Below are 27454 nucleotides of genomic sequence, written 5' to 3' on the forward strand. Positions count from 1 at the left end.
AAGTATAAAATTTATATCTAGGAAATATAAAAATGAATTAGAAATATATTTACTTATTAATATAAACAGAGAATGACTTCCAACATGTAGAATCTCACAGTTCTTGCAATAACAGGGATGCAAAAGATTTTTTATAACAGTGGCCACAGGGACACACCATTTTCTCACTCTTTCTTCTGCAACTGCAGAAAGCAATGAGGTTAGCAGCCTAACCAAACATTTCAGCTAAGCAAACCAACTGCCTTAGTGATTGTAATGGTTTTCTTTTAATCTAATTATTATTACCCCATCCCTTTTCTGCTGCTGACAAAAACACTGTAGAGCTTTGTTGGTTTTAAAAGTGAAATGGGCTTACCTGTGAAAATGCATAACCTTATATTTCAATAATAATTTATCTTAGTCAGAGCTAAGCGAATTCAAATCCAATCCGTCATATTTCTACCTCCACATCTCCTAAGTAATCCTGAAAAGACACTCTTATGTCTGCCTCTCCTAAGTCATTCATCATTTTAAAAAAGAGAAAGTGGTTTCCCATATAATTAAAAACCCCACCCCATAAGTGGTACCCCTGTGTGAATGCCTGGAGTCTGATAAAGGCAGGTGTCTCCACTGATGGGGATGGAAGGGAGGTTGAGAGGCATGTGAGGACAATGACCCAGGTGAGATCAACGTCCTGTCTGTAACAGCCCATGCAAATGCCACATTCTCAAGGGATTAGGGGAGAGACTTTCTGCTTTATTATCAGGATGTTCCCACATGACTGGTGGCCTCTGAACCTGGTCCTGACCTAGAGAGAAGGGGGTGTTTAGGAAGCAGGGAGGAGCACTCTCCTCTCTCCTTCATCCTCTCTCCTGCAGTCTAAGTGGTGTGACTGAGGCATGCTGAAAGGTGAGCCTGCCACACAAATCTCTCCAGCAGCCTGCCAGAATGCAGAGATGTGACAGAAAAGGTCATGACTCCCAAACAGAAGGCTCCCTCATGATTTTCAGCTGTCACTATTTAGAGTAGCAAGGCTTTCTTCCGCGCTTATTTCAAAGCATGGGGTTGGAGCCTTTCTCAGGCTCCCCTTCTGGCAAACCCTTTCTCCCCAGCTCCTTATCAGGAACTCCTGCTGTTGGTCACTTGGAACGTGAGGTCAGACGCAGGGTCCCAGGGTCTATCTAATTGATGAGGATCCTCACAAGCCTCATTCATCTTGCTTTACACCGCTGGGCTGGCTAATTCACTCCTCACCCACTCACAAGATATCACGACAACACTGTTCCTGCCTTTAAGGAACAAATTCTTGGCTTTTCTGAAGCCATCTGACCCCATCATGCCAACACCTCTATCTTTAGCAAATCCAGAAGCAGACCTCAGGAAGAGACTAAAATTAAGCACTATCTACTTGAGGATTTGCCAACCATCTTCACCCACCGGCACCCATGATCCTGCTCCGTTCTATATCCTCAGGGCTCAAGCTCCCAGAACTGACAAGTTATAGGAAGAGCACAGATGTGGCTCAGTGGTAGAACTTGGGCAATGTTTCACCGGGTAACTCTGATGAAAAGTGGTGTTTCTTCACAAGTAAATGGATGGAACTGGAGAACATCATCTTAAGCGAAGTTAGCCAGGCTCAGAAGGCCAAAAATCATATGTTCTCCCTCATATGTGGACTTTAGATCTAAAACAAATGCAGTAATATTATTGGACGTGGGTCACACACTAAGGGGAGAACACATACAGGAGGAATAGGGAAAGGTAGGAAACCCAAAACTTGAAAGAGTTCAATGTGCCCACTGCAGAGGAGCTAATACAGTAACCTGAAAATGACAGAGGTCACTATGGGAAGGTGACTGGGAAGTAGTGAAGAGGTCTGGTAGAGATGAACCAATTCGGGTTGTAATACACTTGTGCATGGAAGCAATGCCAGGAATCTCTCTGTATAGCTAGCCTAATCTAGTTGAAGCAAAAACACTATGTCTTTCTTATTATTGCTTATTTCTTCTCTTCCACAAAATTGGAGAAAAGGGCAGAACAGGTTCTGCCTGGAAGCAAGAGGGGATAGGGGAGGGGGGTGGTGAGAAATGGCCCAAACAATGTATGCACATGTGAATAAATGAATAAAGGAAAAAAATAGTAATATAAAAAAGAAAAGTGGTATTTCAATGGCTGGATGGCAGCCACTCTGCTTTCATTGTTAAGAGAAAAATGACGAACATACATTTCTTTTTTAAAAAACTTTCTACAATGTAAATTTATTATCTCAGAGAGTTCTACACTTAATCAATTGGGGAATAAAGGCCATGTGAAGTGTCATGTGCTAAGCCAGCTTTGTCTAAGTGAACCTGCATGCATTCTCCTCGGTGAACATGGAAGCTTACATGACAACTCATGGTTCTACTGGGTTGCTTTATATAGGACCATGTTGCTGTACAAGGACCCCTGCTCTTGGATGTGTGAAGACTGTAAGCATGCTGAGAATGACAGGGAGGACCGAGAGCATCTCAACAGCTCTCAGGCCCCAGACTGCAGGGCTGGGTAAACACTGACACCTTACACTCCACTTTGGCCTTGAGCTACTTGCTAAAACAGCATTGAACTAGTTTATAAACCTTATCATAAGGAAAACAGGAGAAACCTAATGGTTTCAAGACTAGGGATAAAGGATCACTTGGAATAATCTAATAATAATAATCCCAATTATAATAGCACAGAAATAATCTAAAATCAAAATGAAACAGCCTATCTAATGAAGTGCTGAGATTTCTACAAGCACTTGACGGAAAATCAAAGTGAAGCTATGGAGGGCAGACTTTGTTCCAGGAGCACCAGTTCTCCAACAATTGAGGACATTCATCCAAAAGAGAAGTCTGAATTCTATACCCTTGGGTTTTTTTCTGGCTTTTCACTGCCTGCTCATCCTCAGAGAGAAATCATTGCTACCCTTCACCCATTCCCACTGCCCCTTCTCTAGGCTTCTGAACCACACTAGCCTTTCCAGAGGCCCAGGCAACTTTACGCCTCTCCTGTCCACTGTCATCCAACTTAGTCGTGCACTTGGCATGGGGTCAGGCAGCATGTCCTCTGCAGAGGCGTTTCTTACCTGAGTGATAGTATTGTGGAAGGCTAGTACACCTCAGAACCCAAATCCTTTATAATTTTACCCAAATCTAAAATACAAAAATAAGGCCCAACCATGCTAAATACAACAATTGGGACTATAATAACCCTAATTGTGAAATTTCTATCAGTAAGGAATATAATGGGAAAGTTAGTTGTTATGTGAGAGAAAGCATTATAGGGTAACCTAAATTGACATCCATCTGGAAGAAAAATGGTCTATTAGTGTCAGAATGTGTGGTGAATACAAATTTTATGTGTAATTATTAGATACAGGCACTGTTTATTTTTATTCAGAAGACTTATTTTTCATGACAGCTTTAATTTATCAGAAAAGAATCCCATTCAGCACTAAAAGTACTTCCAGCTGGTCAAAGACACCACCAACCTGGAGAGGGAGTTCCAAGTGAAGATAAATGCAGCAGGGAGAGGCTAGCAAAATGGTGGGCTGAGTTTTATTCTACTGACTTTCTGGGCACTGAATACCCATAACAACACTTCTGCTCTTTCACTATAATTGTTTTGCCATGGTATATTTTCCTGGGAAACATCTGAAGTAATTTTTCCATTAAATACTAGATGAAAGTTTCAATTGGTTTTTTTCTATCATTTGAAGATTTTTTTTAACATATAGGACAGCCAACATGTAGAGCTAGTTTCAAGGATCTCATTACAAAATGTTATCCTCCCCTTCCACCCTCACACTGTGAGCTGAGCAGCTTTCAGTGCTTGAATCACATGTACTTAATGAGGTAAATGTTGAGTTGAAAGCAATTAGGAGGGGATTAATTATTTTTATTTTGCAATTAGAGGATGTACACTAATTATTTTTACTTGAAAAAATCAAATCATGTGATTGAAAACCAAATAAATAAGCAACTCAATCTCACATTTGTCAAGTGGCCTTGAAGGCAAGAAAAAAAAAGTATAGACAGCATATTATTTAATCGACTTCTAAATAACTAACAACAGATACATCCCAAACCTGCAAATCTAACATGAATGCACTTTGTAAGCAAGACAACGAAACTTGAGACTAATGAACAGAAGGTAGGAGGTTATTCAATTGCATAATATGGTTGTAAACCTGAAAAAATGCCAAAGAGCTTAAGAAGCCCCTTCAGATATTGATTTGTCAGGGAAAAAAGAGGCTTCTATGACCCAACCACATGCCTTCCCCCCAAATTTAGAAAGGTTGTCAGGTACTTTTAGTCCATTCTCCTGCCTAAAGACAGAGTACACATCATTCCAGGGAGACAAGTATCACCTGTTATAAAAGGAGCTCTAAGAGAGGCCCTGGCTTCCTCCCAAAAGCCATCACAACACCTTCGCCCCCCCCCAATCACCTCCCCTCTTTGATCTAGCCTGACGCCTTTTGCTGTGTACAAATATCTCTTCTGTCTTGTTTTATCCTTAGTGAAGACAAAGAACAATCTATCCCATCTTCTCACACTAATAATGCATCATACACTTAAGACTGTATCATGCCCAGTAGTAGACATTTTGTCAGTGAAATATCTCCAGCCCTTCAGCATCTCCTGTCAGGCCTAATTTTGTGTATTTTTGTTTGTTTTAGCTCTTTGATCATTCGATGGTTCTCTTTTGAACAGTCTCATGTCTTCCCTCAGGAGGCTATGAAAAACATTAAGCGTCAGCATCAAAATATATAGCCCTAAAAATTCACTTGACCCCAGTAAACCAATTCACAACTTATGCTGGGTCAATGAATTCCTTAGCAATATGTAAATTATAGGAAATTTTGCTAGACCAATATTCAGTAATGTGACTTTTGAGAAAGTATTTTATGATCCTCTGGCCATTTTGTCATTGACTTCTAAGGATTCAACATCACCCTTAGACGTGTAACCCAATGGTCAATGACTTTACTGCCACAGCACAAGATTCTTGGAGTCTCTGACCTCCATTTCCTTAAAACAAAAACACACACAAAAAAAAAAAAAAAGAAAAGAAAGTTACATACGACTATTAACAGGAGGAATAGCTTCCAGCTAATCTCCCTCAAAAAGATCATCCCTCCAAAACATGAGGCATCTCTTTCTCACCTTCTTTTCATTGTCTCCTTATCAAATAGGGTAGAAATAACCCTTCTTAATAAAACAGAAGCTGGGAATCCTAAAATTTCTGCTCTCTTAGCTGAAAAAATCTTTTCAGCATTTTAAAATATGGTCACACACCAGATAGCAATGTTGTAGTCAGTGACAGACTGTGTAAATGACAGTACTAACATAAGCTTATAAGGGAAATGAAAAATCCCTATTGCCTAGTGACATTGCAGCACAACTTGTTACTCTTGGTGATGACATAGGTATAAACAAACCTCCTGTGCTACCAGTCATATAGAAGTGTAGCACAGCTGGATGTGGTAGAACATGTCTCCCCTTGAGAGATAGAGGCAGGAGCATCTCGGGTTCAAGGCCAGCCTGGGATAAATAGTGAGCCTTTGTCTCAAAAACTTTAGGTCTGGGGCTGTAGCTCAGTGATACAATGCTTGCCTAGGATGCCTAAGGTCCTGGGTTCAGTGCAAGCAATGCAAACATATGTAGCACAAACAATGATGTACAGCATATAACATGGGAATAATCAATGATTGTGTTACTAATTTATGTATTTACTATACTTTTTATTATTTTAGTGTATACTCCTTCGACTTACAAAAAAAAGTTAACTATGAAATGTGTGCCCTGTTACTCAGGAAGCAGCTTGCTATGCCTCACGTTACTACATCTCTGGATTGCCTTAAGAGGTCAGTGTCAATTCAGTGAGGGGGAATACATGCTTAGCATGAGCGAGGCCCTGAGTTTAATCCCCAGCACTAGGAAAAAAAAATATGAAAAAGACACCACATCAAGTGATTGACCTCTAACATCTAGGTTTGTGTAAGTACACTCTCTCATTTTCACACAAGGATGAAATCGCCAAATGACACAGTTCTCAGAACATTTCTTCATCTTTAGATGGTACATCACTGTATTTTATTTCTGCACTGTACAGTTATATGAACAATCAATTCTCTTCCTTTCTCCTTCTCGTGGATTCCCATCTCAGTATTCCCCCTCTGAATTCTTCCACTTTTATCTTCAATGACTTCCCCACTTCACTGATATCTAGCCCTAATCTCTCCTATTCTGAATACCTATACCTTTGCCAAACCCTCTTTTAGCATTCTCCAAAAACTTAATCAGCTTTTATTTTAATTGAATTCTCCCATCAATCATTAACACTGCTCCAGAGTGTTCAACTTATATGTTTATAATGTCTGGTCATATCAGACAAAAGTTAACTTGACTTTCCTGGGCAATTTTATCACACATATTTTGCATCTTATTTTATTTCTCATTGCCTCTTTGTAGTCTGCTCACATTTGCTGGAACATTACACCTAGTCCATTATCCAGAAAATGGAAACATAACGCTTAGTGGTTTACTGTAGCCCCCATTTCTTTCATAATGTCATAAAAATTTATAACACTTAAAAGGCAATGATCCCTGAGATCATTTATCCTCAAGAAAGAACCAGCTTTTTCTTGTGGAGCAGAATCTGTATCAGATGTAGTTCTCACATTATCGGATATATATCCTTAATGCATAACACCAGGGCAGCCTGCAAGCGCCCAGCATCCATTCAGTGCCCTGGTAGTGCAAAGCCCATTAGAAGGAGGTAGGTGGGCCCTTACCATTCAGAGGTAAAGGACCAGGGCTTCAGAAATTCACTTCAGCCTTGGTGCCAGATGCAGTTTCACAGAGAGATAATGATCCCCTTCAAACAATGGGAAATAACTGAGAAAAGTCATTATGTCACCGTTAAAAAATGTCCTCGATTATCTTACTCCAGCTCTTACCTAATCTGAGTTTTATTTGTAAAGGCTCCTGAGTGGGAAGACTTAAGCACTGTACATGCCTAGCTCATGAAGTAATTGCTTTCAATATACATCAAATATTGGTAAGCAGAGTGTGAGCAATGCTGGGGCATGGGGGTGGGGTGAGGAGACTGGGGAATGAGGTAGCAGCTAAAGCAGTTTCAAAACTACACCCAATTTGACAGAGCTCTAACTCTCCAACACAAATTGGAGAAAAGAAAAGGCAAGGCTCCAGCAGATGTGGCTGTTTACAGAACACCAGCTGGCCTGAAGTGACTTCTTCAGAGCCATCTGCCTCCAAAGAGGCCCTTACCTGGGCTTCCTGGGGTTGCCGCAGGCTATCAGCGATTGACATCACTTAACAGCCACATCACCAGACTACCTCCTTCGGGTGCAACCAGTTGTCCAGGTATCAGATTCAGCCTCTCAGCCTCAGGCGACTGTGCGTCTAACATTTTCTGAGGACCTTCCTTCGAGCCTCCTGCTCCCATTCAGCTGTAGGTCTTGTAAGTTCCAGATGAAAGAAGTGCTGCAGTATAGGCAGATATGATCATGTCACAGAGATTTGGTCCTTTATGTCCTCCTGAAATGATGATGCAGTTACAGTGGTTAATTCCCCCAAAAGTTCACACAAGATTAATACATTTAAAATGCAGATTTTTGGTGGGTGGGACTGAGGTCCCATTTAAAATTCAGATTTTAAGAGATTAATTCCAGTGTCTTTTTTAAATGAAGAGTCACATGCTTATATTTACTAAAAGGCACTAAAAAGTCTAAAAGTGCTGACACTGAAAGATGAACAGGGGTCATTACTTTTTTCTGTTGCTATTTTTTTCTTTTTGTTCACCTTTGTTTTCTGCTTGTTTAATGGATGTGTACTATGTGAAATTCTTAAAATGGTAAGTCAAGAGAAAGAAATTCAGCTTCTAAATATGTAGGCTGATTTTTCACTCCTTTATCTTTGATGCCAGGGGCTTTGGAGACTACAGTTGTAGACAGGGACACTGTACTTCCCCTCTGTGAGTGGAAAGGAGGAGCCCAGTCTAGGAGTTCACTGCTGTCCTTAGAGAGCTGGGACAGTGTTTGGCAGAGTAGGTGCTCAGGAAATATTTGTACAATGAATGAAAATATGATCACTTCTCTTTTTTGGTGGTCCTGGGGTTTGAACTCCAGGCCTTGTGCTTGCTAGGCAGATGCTTTACCACTTGAGCCAAGCTCCAAGCATGATCACTATTTTTACCAGTTAGGATTAGCTTCAGCTATGAGCAACAGAAATCCCCCAAATTATAATAACATAAGCTGAATGGAAGTTTGTTTCTTACACACAAAAAAATTGAGAGAAAGCAGTCTAGGTTATTAAGGAAGATTCCTAATATCACCAATGTCTAGCTTATTCCTTTTCATGTGACTTTTACTTCAGGGACCCAGTTGACTGCCTGAGCACCAAATCATTATCACACTAATATTTCCAAGAAAATGGAGAAGGGTCAGGCATGCTCCCAGTCTTTAAGAGCACTTACGGAGTTTGGCATAACCCTTCTACTTATATCACACTGGCCAGAACGTACTGAACTTGTTACATCTAGCTGCAGCAAGGCTAGGAAATATGAACTTTATTATGGGTGGCCAGGTGCCCCAGGTAAAATAGGCAGTTCTGTTATACTGGAAGAAGGAAAGAATGTCTGCTGGGACTCCTAGCAAGAGCTCTTGATAGAAAGAAAGCTTAAATACTCTTAGGAGGTGAAACTATGCACACATTAAAATTTAAATAATCACATAAAGATGTATATTATTGAAATGAAATGATTAGTAACAGGTGATATGAAGTCCAGCGAGAGCACCCTTATAAAATGTTGGTTGACTGACTGAAAGAATAAAGACTGGCACCATATTTGAGGGGTATATGTGGACACCTGGAGGGTAGTAGGAAGAACAGGAGATTAGCCCAAAGACAGCAGATGCTTTGTATTAGATAGAAGCAATAAAATATAAAAACCATACTATGATGTCACAAAATTCGATCAGCTTTTGATCACCAAGGAAAGGTCATTTCAACATCAATGTATTTTATCTAAAGGGTATTTTTATCTCCTTCAAACAAATCTTTAAAGCCATGCTACTTGTACACCCCATCCAAACCTTCTGTGGTTCTTCTGGTTTTAATTAGTGGTTCTTTAAGGCCTCGATTTTCCTCATAAGGCTCGTCTGTTCCTTTGCAGGGCAGAGAGCACTCACGGAGCCCTTGTGGCCACTCTAGCTCAGTATGCACACAGCTCCTGACAATGCAATGCATGGGTAATGCTGAAACATTCAATGGATGAGTCAACAATGGGCCTCCCCTTTATCTTTTCTTTTCAAACTGATTTTGTGTTTATAAGTCTGAGAATCTTTGTACAACTAATGCTCCAAAAACGAAATCACAACTGTTTTTGAAAATAAAATTATTTAACCCAGCTATTCCTGTTACCATATAACCCCAAGCAAAAAACAAACAGACAAATACATTAGCAAAACCTATTAATGCCTCTTAAATTACAATGACCAATGATGGCCATGCTAAACAACATATGGCATTGTCACACATACCTCCATGTTTCCATTTTCTTATCCGTTATGGGAATATATGTAGGACTTTTGTGAGAATTAAATGGGACAATGTCTTAGAAATGGTTAACGACTAGAAGGTAACACACACGCACAGGAAATCAATGTGAGTCAACTCCCTGTATAGCCATCCTTATCTCAACCAGCAAAAACCCTTGTTCCTTCCTATTATTGCTTATACTCTCTCTACAACAAAATTAGAAATAAGGGCAAAATAGTTTCTGCCGGGTATTGAGGGGGTGGGGGGAGAGGGAGGGGGCAGAGTGGGTGGTAAGGGAGGGGGTGGGGGCAGGGGGGAGAAATGACCCAAGCCTTGTATGCACATATGAATAATAAAACAATAAAAATTAAAAAAAAAAGAAATGGTTAATGAATTCTAGCTATATTCAGTTGACAATAATGTTAACAACTTTGAAAATAGTCATACCCTTTAACTCATTTCTAGAATTCTAGCCTAAGAAAATAATCCTAGCCAGGTGCCAGTGGCTCACGCCTGTAATCTTGGCTACTCAGGAGGCAAAGATCAGGAGGATCATGGTTCGAAGCCAGCCCAGGCAAATAGTTCAAGAGACCTTATCTTGAAAAAAAAAAATCACAAAAAAGAGGTGGTGAAATGGCTTGAGGTGTAAACCCTAATTTCAAGCCCCAGTACCACAGATGGGAAAAGAAATCCTAAATAAATGGGGGAAGGGATTTATCAAAAAACAAAACTAAACTAAACTAAACTAAAAAAAAAAAAAAAAAAAGTTCATCCCAGTGTTGTTCATAATAAGGAGAAATCAGAGTCTTCTCTGCTACCTCAATTTCCATCCCACCCATGGTGAGCTGAGGCCTGGAACTCCAACCCAAGCTGATATCTATAAACCTAGGGCTGGCTGGAAAGATGCAGATGGGCTAGGGAAAGAGTCAAAAAATAAAGGAAACCTTACATTCAAATTCCTGGCAAGGCAGACCTATGAGAAGGAACAGTTCAAGATGTCAAGTACATCAGGATAAAGCAAAGCAAGGAAGCCAAAATGAAGCCTGACCTCTGAGATCAGGCCACTCCAGGGAATGTTCCAGAATGTGGATCTGGAGACATGCCCTGAGAATGAGTGGGAAAGGAAGGGAAGGAGCCTCCACTGAACATCTCCCGCCCAGTCAGTGGGTGGGCCAGTAGACACTGGGTCCTGAATAGAGAAAGAAAATAAATTTTGATCTGGAGAGGAATAGCTAATTATTCACCACAATAAAATATTATGTAACCATTATAAAAGGCTGATTAGAAAGACTGTAGGAATCTGAGAAAATCTTTGATTAATGTGAAGCATATCATTTATGTACCTGTTGTACATGTGGCATGCATGTGTTCATCGTATGTGTGTATGTGTATGTAAACATACATATACAAATTTATACGTAGATGATACCAACTATGGCATATACATGAAGAAAATACTTAGAGGAATCACACCAGAATTCTAATAATTATTTAATTAAGAAGGTAAAGTAATGGTGATTTATCTTTTCTATTTGTTAAAGCTTATTTAATGTGTAAGTTTTAGATTACTTTTATATTTAAAAACATGAGTAGAAGGCAAAAAGAAAATTAAGCACCTTTAAGTGCATAGTAACTACTCTTCCATAAATTTACATCTCAAGAATGAAATTCATGTGTCTTTGGCAACCAGCTGTATTTTTAGCCTCCTAAATCCTTTCCTCTAAATATCAACTGATGAGATTCCAGAGAAAGAATGTTTCTCCCTTAGACTAGTTTGGACTCTTTGGAAAGAATTTTAACTCTTGCCTGACATGGAATATAATTTAGAGAACAAAATTCAAAACTGATTAACTCACTCCTACGGTGAAACTCATTGATACATTTCTGTGGAAGATATACAAAAGAAAGTATACAGCTACAAATGTAAGTACTGTTACATTCCTCATACTACATATCTTATTCCTGTGAGGACTTTCCTGACACAGGGGATACCATTTCAGTTCCCAAACTCATCAGAGCACAAGCAATTCATCTGATTTTGATATGTCTACAGCCATGATCAGAAACACAAATTAATTCAAGTAAATATTTAGAATAATATCCTTAGTTATTAAAGATTGATGTTTAATGTTTTGGAGCAATTCTTTTAATTTCAATTTTTTAAGTTAAAAGCACCTCCAAATAATTGGGAAACTGATTGTGGACTGAGTATTGTTAGGTAAGATGAAAATGCATATAAAAAGGCAAAGATTCTTGACTTTAAAGAGCAAATGGCAAAATAGCCTGTGTGATCTCATTCTCAGAATAAAAATACACATGCATAATTGGATGGGAATCTAGAAGAACAGACAATAAAGAGTTGGCAGGAATTATCTCTGAATAATAAAAAATTATTTTTACATTCTTATTTTTCATTGTGTGTGGGGGTTTTTGTTTTTACTTTCCATGATACACATGTATATGTTTGCAATAATAAAAGACTATTTTCAATTGAAAAGTTTTCCCTTAGTCTTAAGATTTTATACCTTTGGTAACCCTGAAATATTCATCTGTTATTGTTAAATCTAAAGGTAAAATTATTCACTGACTGCTTCAGCTATAATGATTCCAAAGCTGCTGTTATTTACCTGGGCAACGGTTCTCAAATTAAAATAATTCTCTGAATCAGCTTTGGACTCCATGCTGTTAGTCCTTATGTTTAACAGATAGATTGTAACAGCTCCAAAAGAAACTGTGGACCAAGGAGTAAATAACCATTTCAAAAGCATAATTATATGCTGTATTTATATTATAGTCAGAGATATGACAATCAGGTAGATAATTAAAAGTGTCAGGTCTAAAACCAAACAAAATGACTCCCAATGAAACAAAAGGTACTTTTTGCACCACCTTTCAGATGATATATACACATGTAAAAAAAAAAAAAAAGTGTTTTTTTTTTTGTCTTTGCCACCAAAGAAAGTCTTGGATAGGAATGATTACATAGCTCTCCTCTACCTTCCAAATTAAAGATCTGTACTTGAAAACAGTAAAATAAAAGTTTCTATGCCAACTGAATGCCCTCTTCAAACTGATAAAGAATTTCCTTATTTTTAATGACTTTTACTATTACATCAGATTTTAAACTGAGAACACAGAAAGCCTGTGTGTGTTTTTCAGAGTGGTAGGTGGAGGGGAGTGGAATTTGGAGAGAGCACGTGACTGGCTCTCCTTTGGGATTCTATTGAGTCTTTGGAATCTACCCATATGAAAAATGAATAGGTCTGGTCTGTCTGGATAGTGTGAGCCCTCCCTAGCCTATCCATCCTGCTAATCACAGCCAAGATTAAACATGGGGTGGAAGAAACTACCTGAGGACTGTGAAAGTAAACAAAAGCAGGTAGATCTGAGGGGATGGGTGAGTTCCTTCTCCATTTTTTTTCTATTCTTAAACAGTTTTATCTTGAAGGCAAACCTGTTTCAGAGCAGTACGACCTCTCTGCTAAAACTCCAATAGAAGCATGTCTTTCTAGCCAGAGGAACAAGAAATATTAACCACATGGAAGCCATGTATGGGAGAAATTCCAGAAAAGAACTAGAGAAAGTGGTTCCCAATTCTATGTATGAACCCTAGGCTCAGTCAAACATCTAAGCCAAGAATGAAAGGAACAGACACAAATCAATGTAACAAAGGCTTTGAGAATTTACTTGAGGTATGACCCACCCCCACTAAGTCTCAAACTAGCCACATAACGATGCATGTGCAGAACAGACCCAAACAGCATTTAAACCACTGACCACAACTTGAGAACCTAATGGAGATGATAGTCTGCTGAAGCAAAAACACCAACATTCTCCCAAAGCAATCAGCCAGCTACTCCGGAGGCGGAGATCAGGAGACTTGCAGTTTGAAGCAAGCCCTGGGCAAATAGTTTCTTGAAAATACCCCACACAAAATAAGGTTGGTAGAATATCTCAACTGGTAGACAGCCTGCCTAGCAAGCATGAGGCCCTGAATTCAAATCCCAGAACCACAAAAAAAGAAGAAATACTCTGTAGAGAAATATACTTTTTAAGAAGAACCATTTTGGCTATTATATGCTAATAAAAATAATTTTTTTACAAAGAGCCATTTTAAAACTTTTGAACTGAAAAATATAGCAGCTGAAATTTTTTTTAATTCACTGAATAGACTCAACAGCAGAATAGAGATAACAAAAGATTAAACAAATGTAGATTAATAGAAATTATCCAAACTGAAAGAGAATGGATTAAAAAAAACTAACAAAGACTCCAGAACTGCAAGAAAATATCAAAAGACAACTTCTATACAAACCCCCCTGTGAAGGGCTGGTGGAGTGGCTCAAGTGGTAAAGCACCTGCCCCCTGTGCAACTAACATGTACTAATAAAACATAAAATAAAAAGATGACTTCTACAAAACAATTTGTTAGAACTAATAAGTGAAGTTAGTAAGATGCTGTGCTCAAAGTTAATAGACGAATATTAATTGTATTTTTATATACCACCAGCAAACAATTAAAAATGAAAATTTAAAAACTCTATTCACAACCTTTGACAAAAACCATAAAATACATAGGAATAAATCTAACAAAAGATGATCTCGACTTGCACATTAAAAACTATAAAACATTGCTAAAGGAAACTAAAGAGGACCTAAATAATGGAAAGATAGACTTGCAGTGATTATTGTGAAGATGTCACCATCCTTAGAATGAGCTATACTACATGGGATACCAATAAAATTTTCAGCAGACCTCCCTCCCCTCCCACCCCCATAGAAATTGACAACCTACTTGCAAAGGACCTAGAATAATCAAAGGAATTAAGAAGAAAAAGAAGCAGAAGAAAAAAAGAGCAAAGTTAGAGGATCTGGTTTCAAGACTTCATATGAAGCTCCAAATATCAAGACACTTCAGAATTGGTGGGAAAAAAAAGCAGACATAGATCAACAGAATAGAACATAGAAATACACTGCTATACAAATGACAAATTGATTTTCTGATAAATATAACAAGACAGAGGGGAAAGCCATTTCAGCAGAGTGTTAGCCAATAGCTGGTTAGAAAAAAAAATCTACCTTTACCTCACATCATATACAAAATTAACTCAAAACAGGTCACTCAAATAGGTTACATATAGGACCTACATGTAAACCAAAACCCATAAACCTTCTAGAAGAAAGCATAGGAAGAAATCTTTGCAACACTGGATTAGGCAAAGTTTTCCAAGATGGGACACCAAAATGATGAACCATGAAAGGGAAAATGGAAAATTGTATCCAATCAAAATTTAAAACTTTTGTTCTTCATAAGACACTATTTTAAAAAGTAAAAGGCAGACTGGGAGTATGATAGAGCACTTGCCTAGCATGCAAGAGGCCCTGAGTTTGTAGAACAAATCAGACTCTCATATGCTGTTGGTAGGAATGTAGGAGTTTTTGAATAACACAATCAGCTTGAAAAACGTTTTTGTACTTTCTCAAAAAAATAACACCTACATACTCCACTCCTAAGTATTTACCCAAGAGAAACAAAGACACTTGACTACACAAAGACTTGTGCATTAATGTTCATTGTAGATTTGCAAAAGCCCCAACCTGGAAATAACCCAAAATGTCAACATCATTATGTTGAATGAAAGATTCAGGCAAAAAAGAGCACAGTCTTTAATTCCATTCATAGAAGTCTAGAAAATACAAAGTAATCAATAGTGACAGAAAGCAGATCAATAGTGCCCGGGGAAAGGAGTAGGAGAGATAGATTTTGAAAGATCTCAAGGAAGCTATTATATATATATATACGTATATATATATACGTATATATATATACGTATATATATATACGTATATATATATATAAATACACACATATATATTGTTTTTTACATAAGTGTCAAAACATGTCAATATGAATCAAATTGCACACTTTAAATAAGCATTTTATTGCACTTCAATTTTACCTCAAAGTTGTGCAAAAGAGAGGGTCAAGTGAGGATCCAACTATTGACAAAAGACAATGGGTGACTCTAAGGACAAATAATAGCGGACAAGAAAACCTGTCATCACTGCAAAACATTTAGAAATGATGGATAACCATTAACAAATATCCTCTGAAGTGTATAGTTCAGGCTACCCTTGAGAGCCTGGGGGAGAATTTGTTGGTCCCATAGGCAAGAGAATTTGTTTTTGACAGTCACTCAGGAACTTAAACTTGTCCCCACAGAGAAGGATTTGGGACTAAGACTTCTCCATATTCCTGCGATCACTGAACAGCTGGCTACACCTTTAGTGAAAGGTTAAACCATTAACCTGGGGCGGGGAGGGGGAACTCACTGGCAGGCACGGGATGAAAACAAGGAAGACTGCCCAGGGAAAGATCTCTGAGGATACATACCATAGCCTGTCCTCAGATGGGTTTAGTATTTGAATTTATTCCTGTTCTCAGGGAACCCCAAAATAGGTAAGTTTAAAAAGTGATTTGGCCTGGAAATATCTTCAGGCATGCAGCAGAATCTAAAAAACAAAACTTCTCTGTATGGCAAACCACTTAACCAAGGCTCCAGAATGCCTTTGACCCCACTGGAAGTACGCTCACACACAAAATAACGAAACACATGGGAAAACTTGAAACACAATGTGTGTGTAAGTGTACAATGCTGAGTAATACTTTGTGCCTAAGTGCTGGAATTTTTCCAAGCCAGGTAAACTCAGCCCATAAAATCTGGCATTTTTTTTCTCAATGAACAATTAGTTGGAACCCCACTGAAAAGATGGGGGAATGGTATCTGGCTTACAGTTCTGTGAAATGTAGGGTGCGGTTTATACAATAATACATACAGCTTGAGATTTCATTTTAAAGAAAAAGTGCCAAGGTTATGTATTTGTATGTGCATGTAACACAATATGGAAATATATACACCAAAATTATTGAAGAGAAGGATTTGGGAAGGATTGAGGCAGGAGAGACTTTTAAACTTGTGTACTGTTTGGATGCATTCTTTTGACAATAAACATTTGTAAATTTTAAAAATAAGGGAAAATATTTTTAAAAAGGTCTCACAACAGCAGCTATTAAATCACTGAAAATAATGGACAAAACCCCATTTTCCAAGTACTATAACTGCTGGCTCTGTGGAGGTCAAGCAGAGGACTAGGACAAACCCAGGGTCCTTGAAAATCCTGTTTTTCATGCTTCTTTTAGTTTGGTGTTATCACCTACAATGTAATTACTCAAAAGATGGTTTCCAGGAAGTGTCCCCTTCCGAGAATAATGCCCGTTGAGAATTGGAAACGACTCAAGAACTGACTGCAGGTCAGTTGCCTTATACAATAAACTTTATAACCATGCCCCGAAGAGATGGGATCATAGCATTTAGAAATGATGAGATCATCCCCTCTTGTGCGTGGTCTAGATGCAGTCAGGTAATCAGTGTAGTGAAAGCAGAATGACTAGTTGCATATAAGAACATATGAATTATAAAAGACTAGCAACTCTACATTTTGAAGAATTGAGTTATCCGAGAGGTTGCAAAAAAAGATGTCATGTTGAAAAAAAAAAAAGTTGTCTTACTAAGAGATGTGACCTGTCTAGGCCTCACAGAAATAATCTGCTGTTCCAAAGAGGAAACCCCTTGCTAGAGATAAGAAGTATATAAAATATACCTGAAACTTACCTTAAAATAATGTAGCAGTATGGGGGAGGGGGGTGCCAATGTCTTTGACCTATATTATCAGAACTATGGTTTATTTACATGAACGCACACAGATTTAAAGCAAACACAGCAAAATGTTAGCAACTGTTGAATCTAGGTGGTGACTGTACAAGTGTTTATTGTGCTATCCTTTAAACTTTTATAACAAAAAATAGGGAGGTCCCTTCTCAAAAATGTTTTCCTTAGCCAGTAATGGTGGCTCATACTTATAATCCAGCAACTCAAGAGGGAGAGATCGGGAGGATCTTAGTTCCAGGCCAGTTTGGGCAGAAAGTTAGTGAGACCCCCATCTCAACCAACAGCTGGGTATGCTGATGTGTTCCAGCTCCTACTTATGCCTCCCATTCCACAAATACTAAAATCTGTCTTAATTATTGCAAATAACATTCTAATGTTAGGTGTAATATAAATCTTATAAATAACACCAATAAGCAGCACAAGATTTATAGTGTAAACATCTGGTTTTATAACCAAATAACAAACTTAACCGCAGTAAAACAAGTTGTTTATTACAGCATATAATGTGTTATATTAAATTTACACAATGGTATATAAAAACACACACCATTTATATCGTACAGAAATTTAACAACAGTAATATCAAAACAAATACTAATCATGCACAAAACATGCATATATTGGTATAAAAAGCAATTTTACACAATACTGTTCACCAAAAAAATTTTTTTTAAAAAAAAAAGCCCTTCCAGATAGGGTCAGTGGTCCAATCTGGACTAGATTGCACTAACGTTTAGGCCAATGCTTAGGTGGCACAGTGCTCAGTGAGCAATTCTGGGCATGGAGTCATGCCCAAAAGTAAGTTCATCAAGAGTGAATTTCTCTGTACCAGAGGACCAAAGGCACGTCCTCCAAAGGACAAATGATTGTATTGGCTACAAATCAGGGATGCAGAGAAAGGCATCACTATACTGGTTATATGGCCCAAAAGGGGGTTACTGTAACCAGGGCCGAGGCACCAAGTGTGGCAAAAGTTTTTGTGACTCCCTATCCAGGTTGCCATATCTGGACTTAGGATCTGGTCTACAAGTTCTGAGTTCAATAAACGGAACAGTTCAGAGATGAAAATAGGGTGAAGAAACATCTGAGAAATGTAGACTATACTCCAAAAAGAAAAAACCAAACAAACTTACAGGAAACAATGACTGCCTCTCTACCTACGTCACAAAACTGTACAACTATATGTAATGCCCTTCAACAGGAAAGCCCTTGTGGAGACACTGCCCTGAACAAAGAGCAAATTTAAGTCCTAAAATTCCACCCACCTGACTTTGATATCAAAAGTTGCCATCCCAAAAAAACTTGACCATTAAAACCAGTACCTTTGCCAGATTCTGAGAAAATTTAAAATAATAATCAGCTGCTACCCTAAAATTCATTCACTATCACCACCATTAAAACCTCAATACCGACTTCTAGCTAGCAACACATCCGTTACCGTCCGTTAAAGGCACTAGCGTCCATGTATAACGAAGATGAGACACAATTTAACTAGGTTTTATCTTAATAAAAGAGAAGCACCCTATGACAGTTATTACACAAAAATTAGGAATTTTCTTTTTTTTTTTTTTCCTTCAGAAATGGGGTGGGTGGTGAGGGAACACTTTCTACACCAACGATGAGACTTAAACTGTGGTCATGAGTTTCAAAGAGCCAGACCGAAAGCGGAGGATCTTCTTCTTGAGGTTATGCGAGGCCTTGATTTTGACAAAGGTTTTCGTGGCATTGTTGTGAAGGTCCGGGCCCGGGACTGTCTGGATTGGCAGAGTCTGGACAAACTGGGACCAGATGAGGCCCCCGCTCTCCTCGGAGTCGCTGGTGGTGGTGCTCTCGCCCACGAACTCGCCCTCGCTCACGCTGGACTCGCTGTCGCCGAAGCAGTTGGTGGTGTAGTTGCTGCGCTCGTCCTCGCTGGTGTCCACCACGGTGGAGTGGAAGAGCGACTCGCACTCTGCCGAGTACTCGGAGTCGCTGGCCACGTAGGCGTAGGGACTGGCGTAGGGCAGCGCCACGGGCACGGGGTACATGCCCACCGGCTCCCTGCGGGCCCTGCGAGCCCGCCGCAGCGCCTCTTCGTAGGAGATCTCGGCCGAGGACTTCCAGCGTCGGTAGTCAGTGCGCTTGTGCTTCGGCTTGGCCACCACCGCCTCGCGCGCGTGGCCGTGCGCCCTGAGCCCCGCCCTGTGGCCGCCTGCGCCCAGGGACCTGCCCGGAAGACCGGCCTCAGGCAGTGCGCCTCCGCTCCTCCGGCCCTTGGAAGAGGCTTTCTTGAGTTTCTTATTTGTATCCAAGTCATCAGGGAAGCGACACTTCTTGCTGGCTGCCCGGGTCTTCTCCCTGACGGTGGGCAGGCCACTCTCTAGCCCCTGCAGTCCCTGGCTCCGGTGCTTCAGGGTGGAGCTTCTCGCCACGCCCGTGTTGCGGTGGCTGCGGTGGAGCCTGCTGCCCGCCTGCTGCCCCGGGATGAACTGAGCTTTGACTAGGTGTCCTTCCTCTAGGCTCTGCGAAGAGTCCTCGCTTTTGAAGTCTACGGTCGGCCTCTCCTCTACCGCGAAGGCTGGAGGCAGCAGCGGAGGCAGTGCGGGCGCAGGGATGGCCTGCAGGCTGCTTTTCTGCAGCATCTTTTTCGGTGGCTGTGGGACTTTGCTCTCTGGTGGGGAGACTGGACTTCGGCCAGGGCTTTCTTTCTCAGGGGCACCGGAGAGCTGACTGCCTTCTTTAAGGCACTCCTCAGTTGCAGTGGTGGGACACCATGCATGCTCTTGGTGGGCTGCCTTGGCGTTCTGGGAGACATGTTTGCTTTGGGGTTCTGCACAGACCTCAGGTGGTGGCAGCCTCTTGCCTTCCAGCTGCTCTGCCTTTGAGTCTTTTGACCACTGCTTCAGAGGGGAGAAAACCCCGTTGTCCAAAGAGGGAATTCCCCCAGAGGGCAAGCACCCCTGTTTGGCATTCTTAAGGGTCACACCACTGACCTGGGGCATGCCACCAGTGGCTCTGACACACACACTCCCATTCCTCAGAAGCCCTTTCGTGGGGTCGGCATTCACACTGGTTCTGGGTTTGTTGGTCCTTACAGGGTGTGTTTTCTTCTGCACCAGGCTCAGAATGTAGCCATCCATTTTCTTGCTGGATAAAGGATGGGACGCAGACCACAGACTGCTTGGGGATGATAAGGAACTGTCTGTTTTGGTGGCATCTAGTTCAGATCCAACGCAAATGTCACTGGCATGGCTGCCAAGCCTCTCCTCTTCCCTCAGAGGGTTGCCGGTCAGACAAAGAAGAAACATGGGGCTCTGCACAGCCACCGCATGAAGTGGACTGGGATAGCGATAAACGTCATTCCCGGTTTTAGACACCAGATCGCACTGGTACTTGGGATTCACATCTGCAATGATATCAAGGTGATTAAATTGTGGTGTGGAGGGGGAACTGCAAATTGCCCCTGAGGCCTGGTCTTCACAGTGGCCTTCTTTACATTCCAACCATCCTATGAGATCTGAAAAACATTTAAAGGTACACTCTGAAGAAATGAATGAGTAGCACCAGCTTGACTCTGGCCAGTTTTTATTAAGACAAATTCATAGGCAAAGAGAGAATGCCAAAAGATTAAAAAACACTCCACTAGCTATTCAACCAATGTACATAAACTTTATATACTACTGAATGACGAAAAAATATTTAACAAAAACTCAACAAGAAGCTGGGTGCTGGTGGCTCAAGCCTGTAATCCTAGCTACTTGGGCTCAGATTGGGAAGATCATTGTTCAGAGCCAGTTTGGGCAAATATTTCCCAAGACTCCATTTCCCAAAAAAAAAAAAAAAACCACAGCAAAATGGACTGGAGGTGTGGCTCAAGCAGTAGAGCACAAAGCCCTGAGTTCAAACCCCAATTCCACCCCCAAAAAATTAAATAAATAGGAATTCTTGATAAGATTATAAAGAGTTGAGTAATAGTATTAATGGATAAATTTCTTACATTTTAAAAATGTAGAAATCAAGTTCTTAATTAAATCATTTTGATCTTTCTCCTTGATCAATATTATAACTATCAAATCCTTTTAACCTTTGGTTATCAGAGGAAAATCAATGCTGAGTTCATCATTGACTTATCCTCCAATATAACTATTTATTCATTCAAATATTGAGAATCTACTATGCACCAAATTCTTTGTTAATTAAGGGAAAGCTCTCTGAACTTCATTAATTAGCAGTCTCAGGGAAAAAATGTCTAGACCCAATGATGATATAATGTGTAAAGAAAAGACTAATAAAATACAAATGCCATACTGACCCTGATAAATACCTTGTTCTAAGAGGAAACTGCCTAGAACATCTTTCTACCACCCTAATTCCTGCCTTGCCTTATTAAGCCACATTTGCCCACGCTTCACCATTTATCCCTTTTCCCTATTTTAGTGCCAAACAAAACAGATGCTAGCCTACAAGGCCCAGCCCAACTGTCTCAATTATGTGAGATGTGGCATTTGGGAAAGCCAGGGGTCTGTCTTCAAGGAAAACCTGTACCATGGTGCCTTTTAAAGGGATTATAAAATTTTCCTCTGAAATCAGATCTGCAGAGTGAAGGGAGCAATTACCACTGAACTTGCAGCCCAGACACTCTAGGTAACACAGTCCTGACTTTCCCAAGAGACTGGTGCTAACACCACACTGTATAAAGACACCAACCAATTAACAACCTTGGCTGCTAGTTGTTTGCCTTGCCTAGACTCAAAAATTCAGTTTGTATCCCAGTGAAAAACAAGATAAAGTAGGTGTCCTGACTTTTGCCAGCACCTACAGCAGCTCTAATCTCTGTATTTCCTCTGCTCTTTTAAGGAATCACAGGATTACAGGACTAAGGAGGGAGTACTGAGTTTCAGCAACAACTCTGCCATTCAGCAGATGGAGTAGCTTCTGACAATGGCTTATAAGCCAAAATTCCTCCTCTATTAGATGAGATGGCTGAATACAAAAATTTCTGAACAATTTCTGAATTCCTTCACAATGGTAGAAAAAAAGGATCTGGCAGTGAGACTTGAGTTTAAATCATGCCTCAGCTTCTCACTAGCTATATAGCCTTTAATAATTCAAATGACCTCAGTTGCCATCACTTTTTGATACATAAAATAGAACTAACAATACCTATACCCTGCAAAGCTGTTGGAATGATTCAAAGGAAATAAATGTATACAGAGCATCCAGTAGTGTGGGACACAGTAAAAATGAAGAAACTCTTCTAGTACTCACAACATCTCAAGTCTCTCTAGAACTCATTTCAAAGATAGTTCAAAACAAAGAACTGTGACACATGAGCTAGGGGGAATCCCATATTGCATGGCATTCTGAGAACAAGCAGGGGCCACTGCCAAGGGTTCTTGCGAGGCAGATGGACTTTTTTTTTTTTTTTCTTCAGCACTGGAGTTTGAACCCAGGGCCTTAAGCATGCTAGGTGAGCTCTCTACCACTGACCTATAATCCCAGCCCTTTGTTTCTGGAGACAGGGGCTCAATATGTGGCCAGGGCTATCCCTGAACTTGCCATCCTCCTGCCTCAGCCTCCCAAGTGATGGAATTAATGGGAATATACCACCAAATCCAGCAGATGGGACATATATAATTTAATGTACACTTTAGCTTTAAGTGATTAAAATAAGAAAAAAACAGTTCAAGAATGATTTTCAAAAGAAAATGTAAGCCAGGCACTGGTGGTTTATGCCTGTATTCCTAGCTACTCAGGAGGCAGATATCAAGAGGATCACAGTTCAAAGCCAGCTTGGGGAAATAGTTCCCAAAATCCTATCTTGAAAATATCTACCACAAAAAAAGGATGTGGAGTAGCTCAAGTGGTAGAGTACCTGCCTAGCAAGCATGAGACCCTGAGTTCAAACCCCAGAACCACAAAAAAAAAAAAAAAAAAAAAACCCGCAGACAGTGAGGCTTGAGGTTTGGGGTGCAACTCAGTGGTAGAGCATGTGGTTAGCATGCATGAAGTCCTGATTTAATCCCCAGCATCCAAAGAAAAGGAAATGCAAACAAGTTAAACTAGCAGCAAAGGCTCAGAAACAGAGCTCAATACCCTATAATTTGGGGACAGTTTTTCTGAAGTTGTATTGCCACTATTAGAATATAAAGCCAAGTGGCACCCAAAGCATACTGGATTAGTTCTAGATATTTACCTAGATCAAACTAGGGGTTATAGATGTAGCTATAGCATTAAGTGCAGCAAACTGATGAACTTTTGTTTTTCCAGTAGTAAAAGGAACAACTGGGTGCCGGTGGCTCATGCCTATAATCCTAGCTACTCAGGAGGCAGAGATTAGGAGGATTGTGGTTTGAAGCCAGCCTGAGCAAACAGTTCATGAGAACCTATCTCAAAAAACTGATCACAAGAAAGGGCTGGTGGAGTGGCTCAAGGTGTAGGCCCTGAGTTCAAACCCTAATACAGAAAAAAAAAAGGGAGGGAGGGTTGGAGCTAGATAACTTTTAAAACTTTAAGGGCTGTTAGCCCCTTCTAGTTAAAATTTCTGTCAGTGCTAAAAATTCTTACCTGCAGATTTGGGGCAACCATCTGAGATAGTCAAGGTTGCCTCCAAGGGGCTGCAAAAGCAGGTGCTGGAATGACAACTGGATAGACACTCACTGAATACCGAGTTAGAGGAATTAGAAAGAGATCCTGAAGCCCCATCACTCAGCTCATAAAACCCTACAAATAAAAAGATGGTTGGAATTAAGATCATGTCAAGGAAAAATGCACATTCATGCTTAAAAGGGAAAAGGATAAGTCATCTAGGAAAGGAGGTATTTTCTGTAGGTTTTTTTTTCGTTGTTTGGGGTTTTGGAGTGACAGCAATTTTGTTTCACAGGACTTTTTATAGTTTTATTTCAAATAGTCCTTAAGAAAAGGCAAAGAGTATACAACTATGGGTATATTTCAAAGTTCTCACTCTCAAATTGATCTTTTTCCTTCATCCCACCTTTAAAGATGTGTAAGAAAGGAACTTAGATCTTCAAGAGCCTCAACTTTATCATGAATTTTCAGAAGGAATAACCTTAAGAGAAAAACAAATCTATTTAAGGAGCCAAATGGCTGAAAAGAAAGGTGTGGGGGGGGAACCAACTTTTGAAGTAGTCTCTGGAAGTTGAAGTGTGACTAATTTTCTAGTCCAGTTCCATTCTCAAGTTTCAAAGAAAGACTACTCCTCCAGAAATTTGAATAGAAGCTTTTATTTTGAAATTCAGGGGCTCTGGTCAGCTCAATCTCATTATTAAAAATTGTGTTATCTGACTTTATTTCTCTGTCATGTAACTGAATGGCAGGCTACTTTTTCATTCTCTTTGCATTGGAAACCAGCTCCATTACCATTTGCAGGTCTGGGAATGCTAACCACAGTAGGGTTACCCATGAATGCAGAATTCAGCCCTATGCTCACTCACTCACCTGAGCTAGGTCGACTGTCTGTCTCTAGGCGCTCTTCAGACGTCTTTTCTACATCCAGTCTCAGGTCACTTATCTGCTTGTCAAGTTCTTGCAACTGATTCAACAAACCAGCATCTCTTCTCCTCAAACAATTCTGATTAGGAAAAAACAGGGAAAGGAAAATTTGACACACTGTAGTGACACAATAAAACAAAACAACAGAAAGTCTGCTCTAAGTATTCAAAGTACCCATCTAAAAGGTTCACTAAACCTTCTAAAACCAAAATCTTATTGGAAAACCTCAAGAATATGTCCTATTTTTCATTCTATTTTCTCCAAATTTTGTGATATAAACTCTCTTCATTAAAATACAAGACTTGTTTTTTTATTTTAACTGATACATACCAACTGTGCCTTTTTATAGGTAGGGACAATAAAACTGCATACAGACATTAAATCATCTGGTGCACAGTCAATTTTTTAAAAAATTCTTCACAGTAGACTCTTGAATTTGAAGTCAGAGTAACAGATTTTCTACAATACACTATAATCTTATCTAGGTGAGGTTTCCTAGCCAAATGTCTTAGCCTGCAAAGTTTTGTTTTCTATTAGTTGCTTTGTGGGTTTAATCAATCTTAGGGCCTTTGAAAGTGAGAAACTAATACTAATAGCCAGTGCCAAGTATAATGTGAGCTGGCAGAATCCAAAACCCTCAGGGGAAGGCCCTTCAAGATTTGAACTCAGCTCAGGTTTCCAAAGATGACAGATTGGTTGTGCTAACTCACACCGCCACCTAGTGCTTCCATTTGCTGGAAAGGCAAAAGAACTCAAAAGGCATCTGGTTCAAATCATGAATGCCAAGTCTACAAATGAAAATAGTACTATAAACACTGACTGGAATGGAATTCTCCTGACATACTGCCGAGCGCCCCTGAAGCACAATAGGAACGGGCCACTCACAATCTTGAGATTCATGAAGACAAAAAGGTGCTATTGTACAAGACAATGCTTAAAATGTCAACGACCAGGCACAACCAATGAGAATTGGATCGAATTAATGTTATATACAAACCTGGTCTGTTACCAAAGAAACACAGTAAAATGCCAAAGCAGAGCTATTGCACAAGCCACAGCATACATCCTTACAGGAAATGCATGTATCTACTCCTCCTCTCAGTCCTTTTGACTTGGAAAGCCTGGTGATGTAAATCATATGTTCATTTGATACAATTTTACGGTTTGTGTTTTAAAGGAAAAAGGAACCAAGTAAATAAAAGCACTTTGATGCTCAATAAACAATCTCGAAAGAGATAACGCAAGAAAACGCATGACGAAATAACAGCGCATCGTCACCACTTTATGAAAGAGGGCCATTATTCAGAGTGTCTACTTTCAGATAGTATCACATGGTCAGATAAGGATCTTTTTGCTGTTTCCAAAACTACATTTTGAGGTCACTGAAACAAAGCTGCCGCCATTATCCTGAGGCAGGGTCAAAAGCTGTTCTCAACACATTAAGGTCCAAAGTTCTTTTTCTTTTCCATTAATGAAGACTGCATAGAATGACTGCGATGCTGACAGAAATCCAGTAAGATAAATGCTCCCGAGAGCAGATTCTCCTTTCTCTGTCACCAATCACAGCTGGCAAAGCATACCAAACAGGAGAGGAGGGGGCACGTTTCGCAGCCAAATTGCCATCATTTGCATCGAGTTTTAACAGCCTTATACAAAGGACTATTTGACACTAAGCAGCAGCCCAGGCGAAAGCTGGCTGACGGGGGCGAGCCCTGGGAGGGGCCCCCTCCCTGCAGGCGCTTCAGGGTAATCGGAAAACTCGGGCTTGCACAGTTAGGCACGCCACAAGCCACCTCCTCGCTTTTGTCCCCTCTCGGCAGGAGGAGGTGAAACTAGGGACACCTCCAAATGAAATGGCATTTCAAGTGGGGCTTCGCAAATCTCCGCGGAGAGGGCAATGCACTCGTCTAAGTGAGGAGACTTTTTAAGATCGGACCCCAGCGACTCCAAGCAGCCCGAAAGCAAGAAGGCTAGGGGAGTGGTCACCCAGTCCCCGCAATCCACGCAGGGTCGTCAGCCCCTCACCTGACACAAAGCAGGCACATGCCAGAAAAGCGTGGGCAGCCCACTCGTCGCGGGCACACGCAGTAAAGGTGGTCAGGGAAGTATGGGGCGGGGATGGGGTCGCCTAACAGAATTCCCCCAGCCAGATGCAACCTCGCGCCCACCTCCGTCCCTGGGGCAGGACAGCCGTGTCCACCTCTGGGCACGACCTACCAATTGCTTCCTCAGCAGCAAGATGTTCTCCTCCAAGAACTTCTCCTCCAGGCGGCTGCGCTGCGCCACGTCCCCCGGCAGCTCCCCGGCGCCCCGCGCCGCGGTCCCCGCGCCCCCGGCGCAGCGCAGGGCACCGCGGACCAGCAGCTCCTGGCGCTGGCGCAGGTACTCCAGCTCCGCCAGCCCGGCCAGCGTGGCCTCCTGGCGCTCTCGGGTGCGCTGCCGCTCCGTGTCCGCCTCGCCCTTCTCCCGCCAGCGCCCCTCGGCCTCCGCCACACGCTGTTCGCCCCGGGCCGGCGCCTGTGCCTGCGGCTCCAGCTCCCTGGCCGCGCTGGCCGGGCTCGGCTTCATGGCCCCTACCCCGACAGCGAGCACCCGTCACCGCAGCGGGGCCGCCCGGGCGGAGGACGCCCGGCTCATGCTGCCCCGCGGCGGGGCGGAGGCCACAAGCGC

The 27454-nt window shown here is 41.0% G+C and overlaps 1 protein-coding gene across 2 annotated transcripts; it reads right to left on the minus strand.

Moving 5' to 3' along the window:
• Positions 1-17763: 17763 nt before the first annotated feature.
• On the minus strand, positions 17764-27454 carry Dact1 (dishevelled binding antagonist of beta catenin 1). 2 transcript variants are annotated; one of them, XM_074067888.1, is made up of 4 exons: positions 27002-27454; positions 24731-24863; positions 23840-23995; positions 17764-20789 (listed from the first exon to the last, which is right to left on the minus strand). In XM_074067888.1, the coding sequence occupies exons 1-4, from the start codon at positions 27350-27352 to the stop codon at positions 18919-18921; spliced, it is 2511 nt and encodes an 836-aa protein (XP_073923989.1). In that variant the 5' UTR covers positions 27353-27454; the 3' UTR covers positions 17764-18918. The 2 variants fall into 2 exon arrangements, with proteins under 2 accessions (XP_073923989.1, XP_020040671.1); XM_020185082.2 differs by having other exon boundaries at positions 17764-20678; positions 27002-27453.

The sequence above is a fragment of the Castor canadensis genome, chromosome 3 (genome assembly GCF_047511655.1).
Source record: "Castor canadensis chromosome 3, mCasCan1.hap1v2, whole genome shotgun sequence".
Classification (NCBI taxonomy): domain Eukaryota; kingdom Metazoa; phylum Chordata; class Mammalia; order Rodentia; family Castoridae; genus Castor; species Castor canadensis.

What these genes read in the sequence shown, in the direction of transcription:
- Dact1 (XM_074067888.1), bottom strand. Translation starts at nt 27,352, where the DNA reads ATGAAGCCGAGCCCGGCCAGCGCGGCCAGGGAGCTGGAGCCGCAGGCA. An exon ending in TGCTGCTGAGGAAGCAATTG is followed by an intron (nt 24,864 to 27,001) that starts GTAGGTCGTGCC and finishes TTTCCTAATCAG; the next exon opens with AATTGTTTGAGGAGAAGAGA. An exon ending in TGGTTGCCCCAAATCTGCAG is followed by an intron (nt 20,790 to 23,839) that starts GTAAGAATTTTT and finishes AATGTTTTTCAG; the next exon opens with ATCTCATAGGATGGTTGGAA.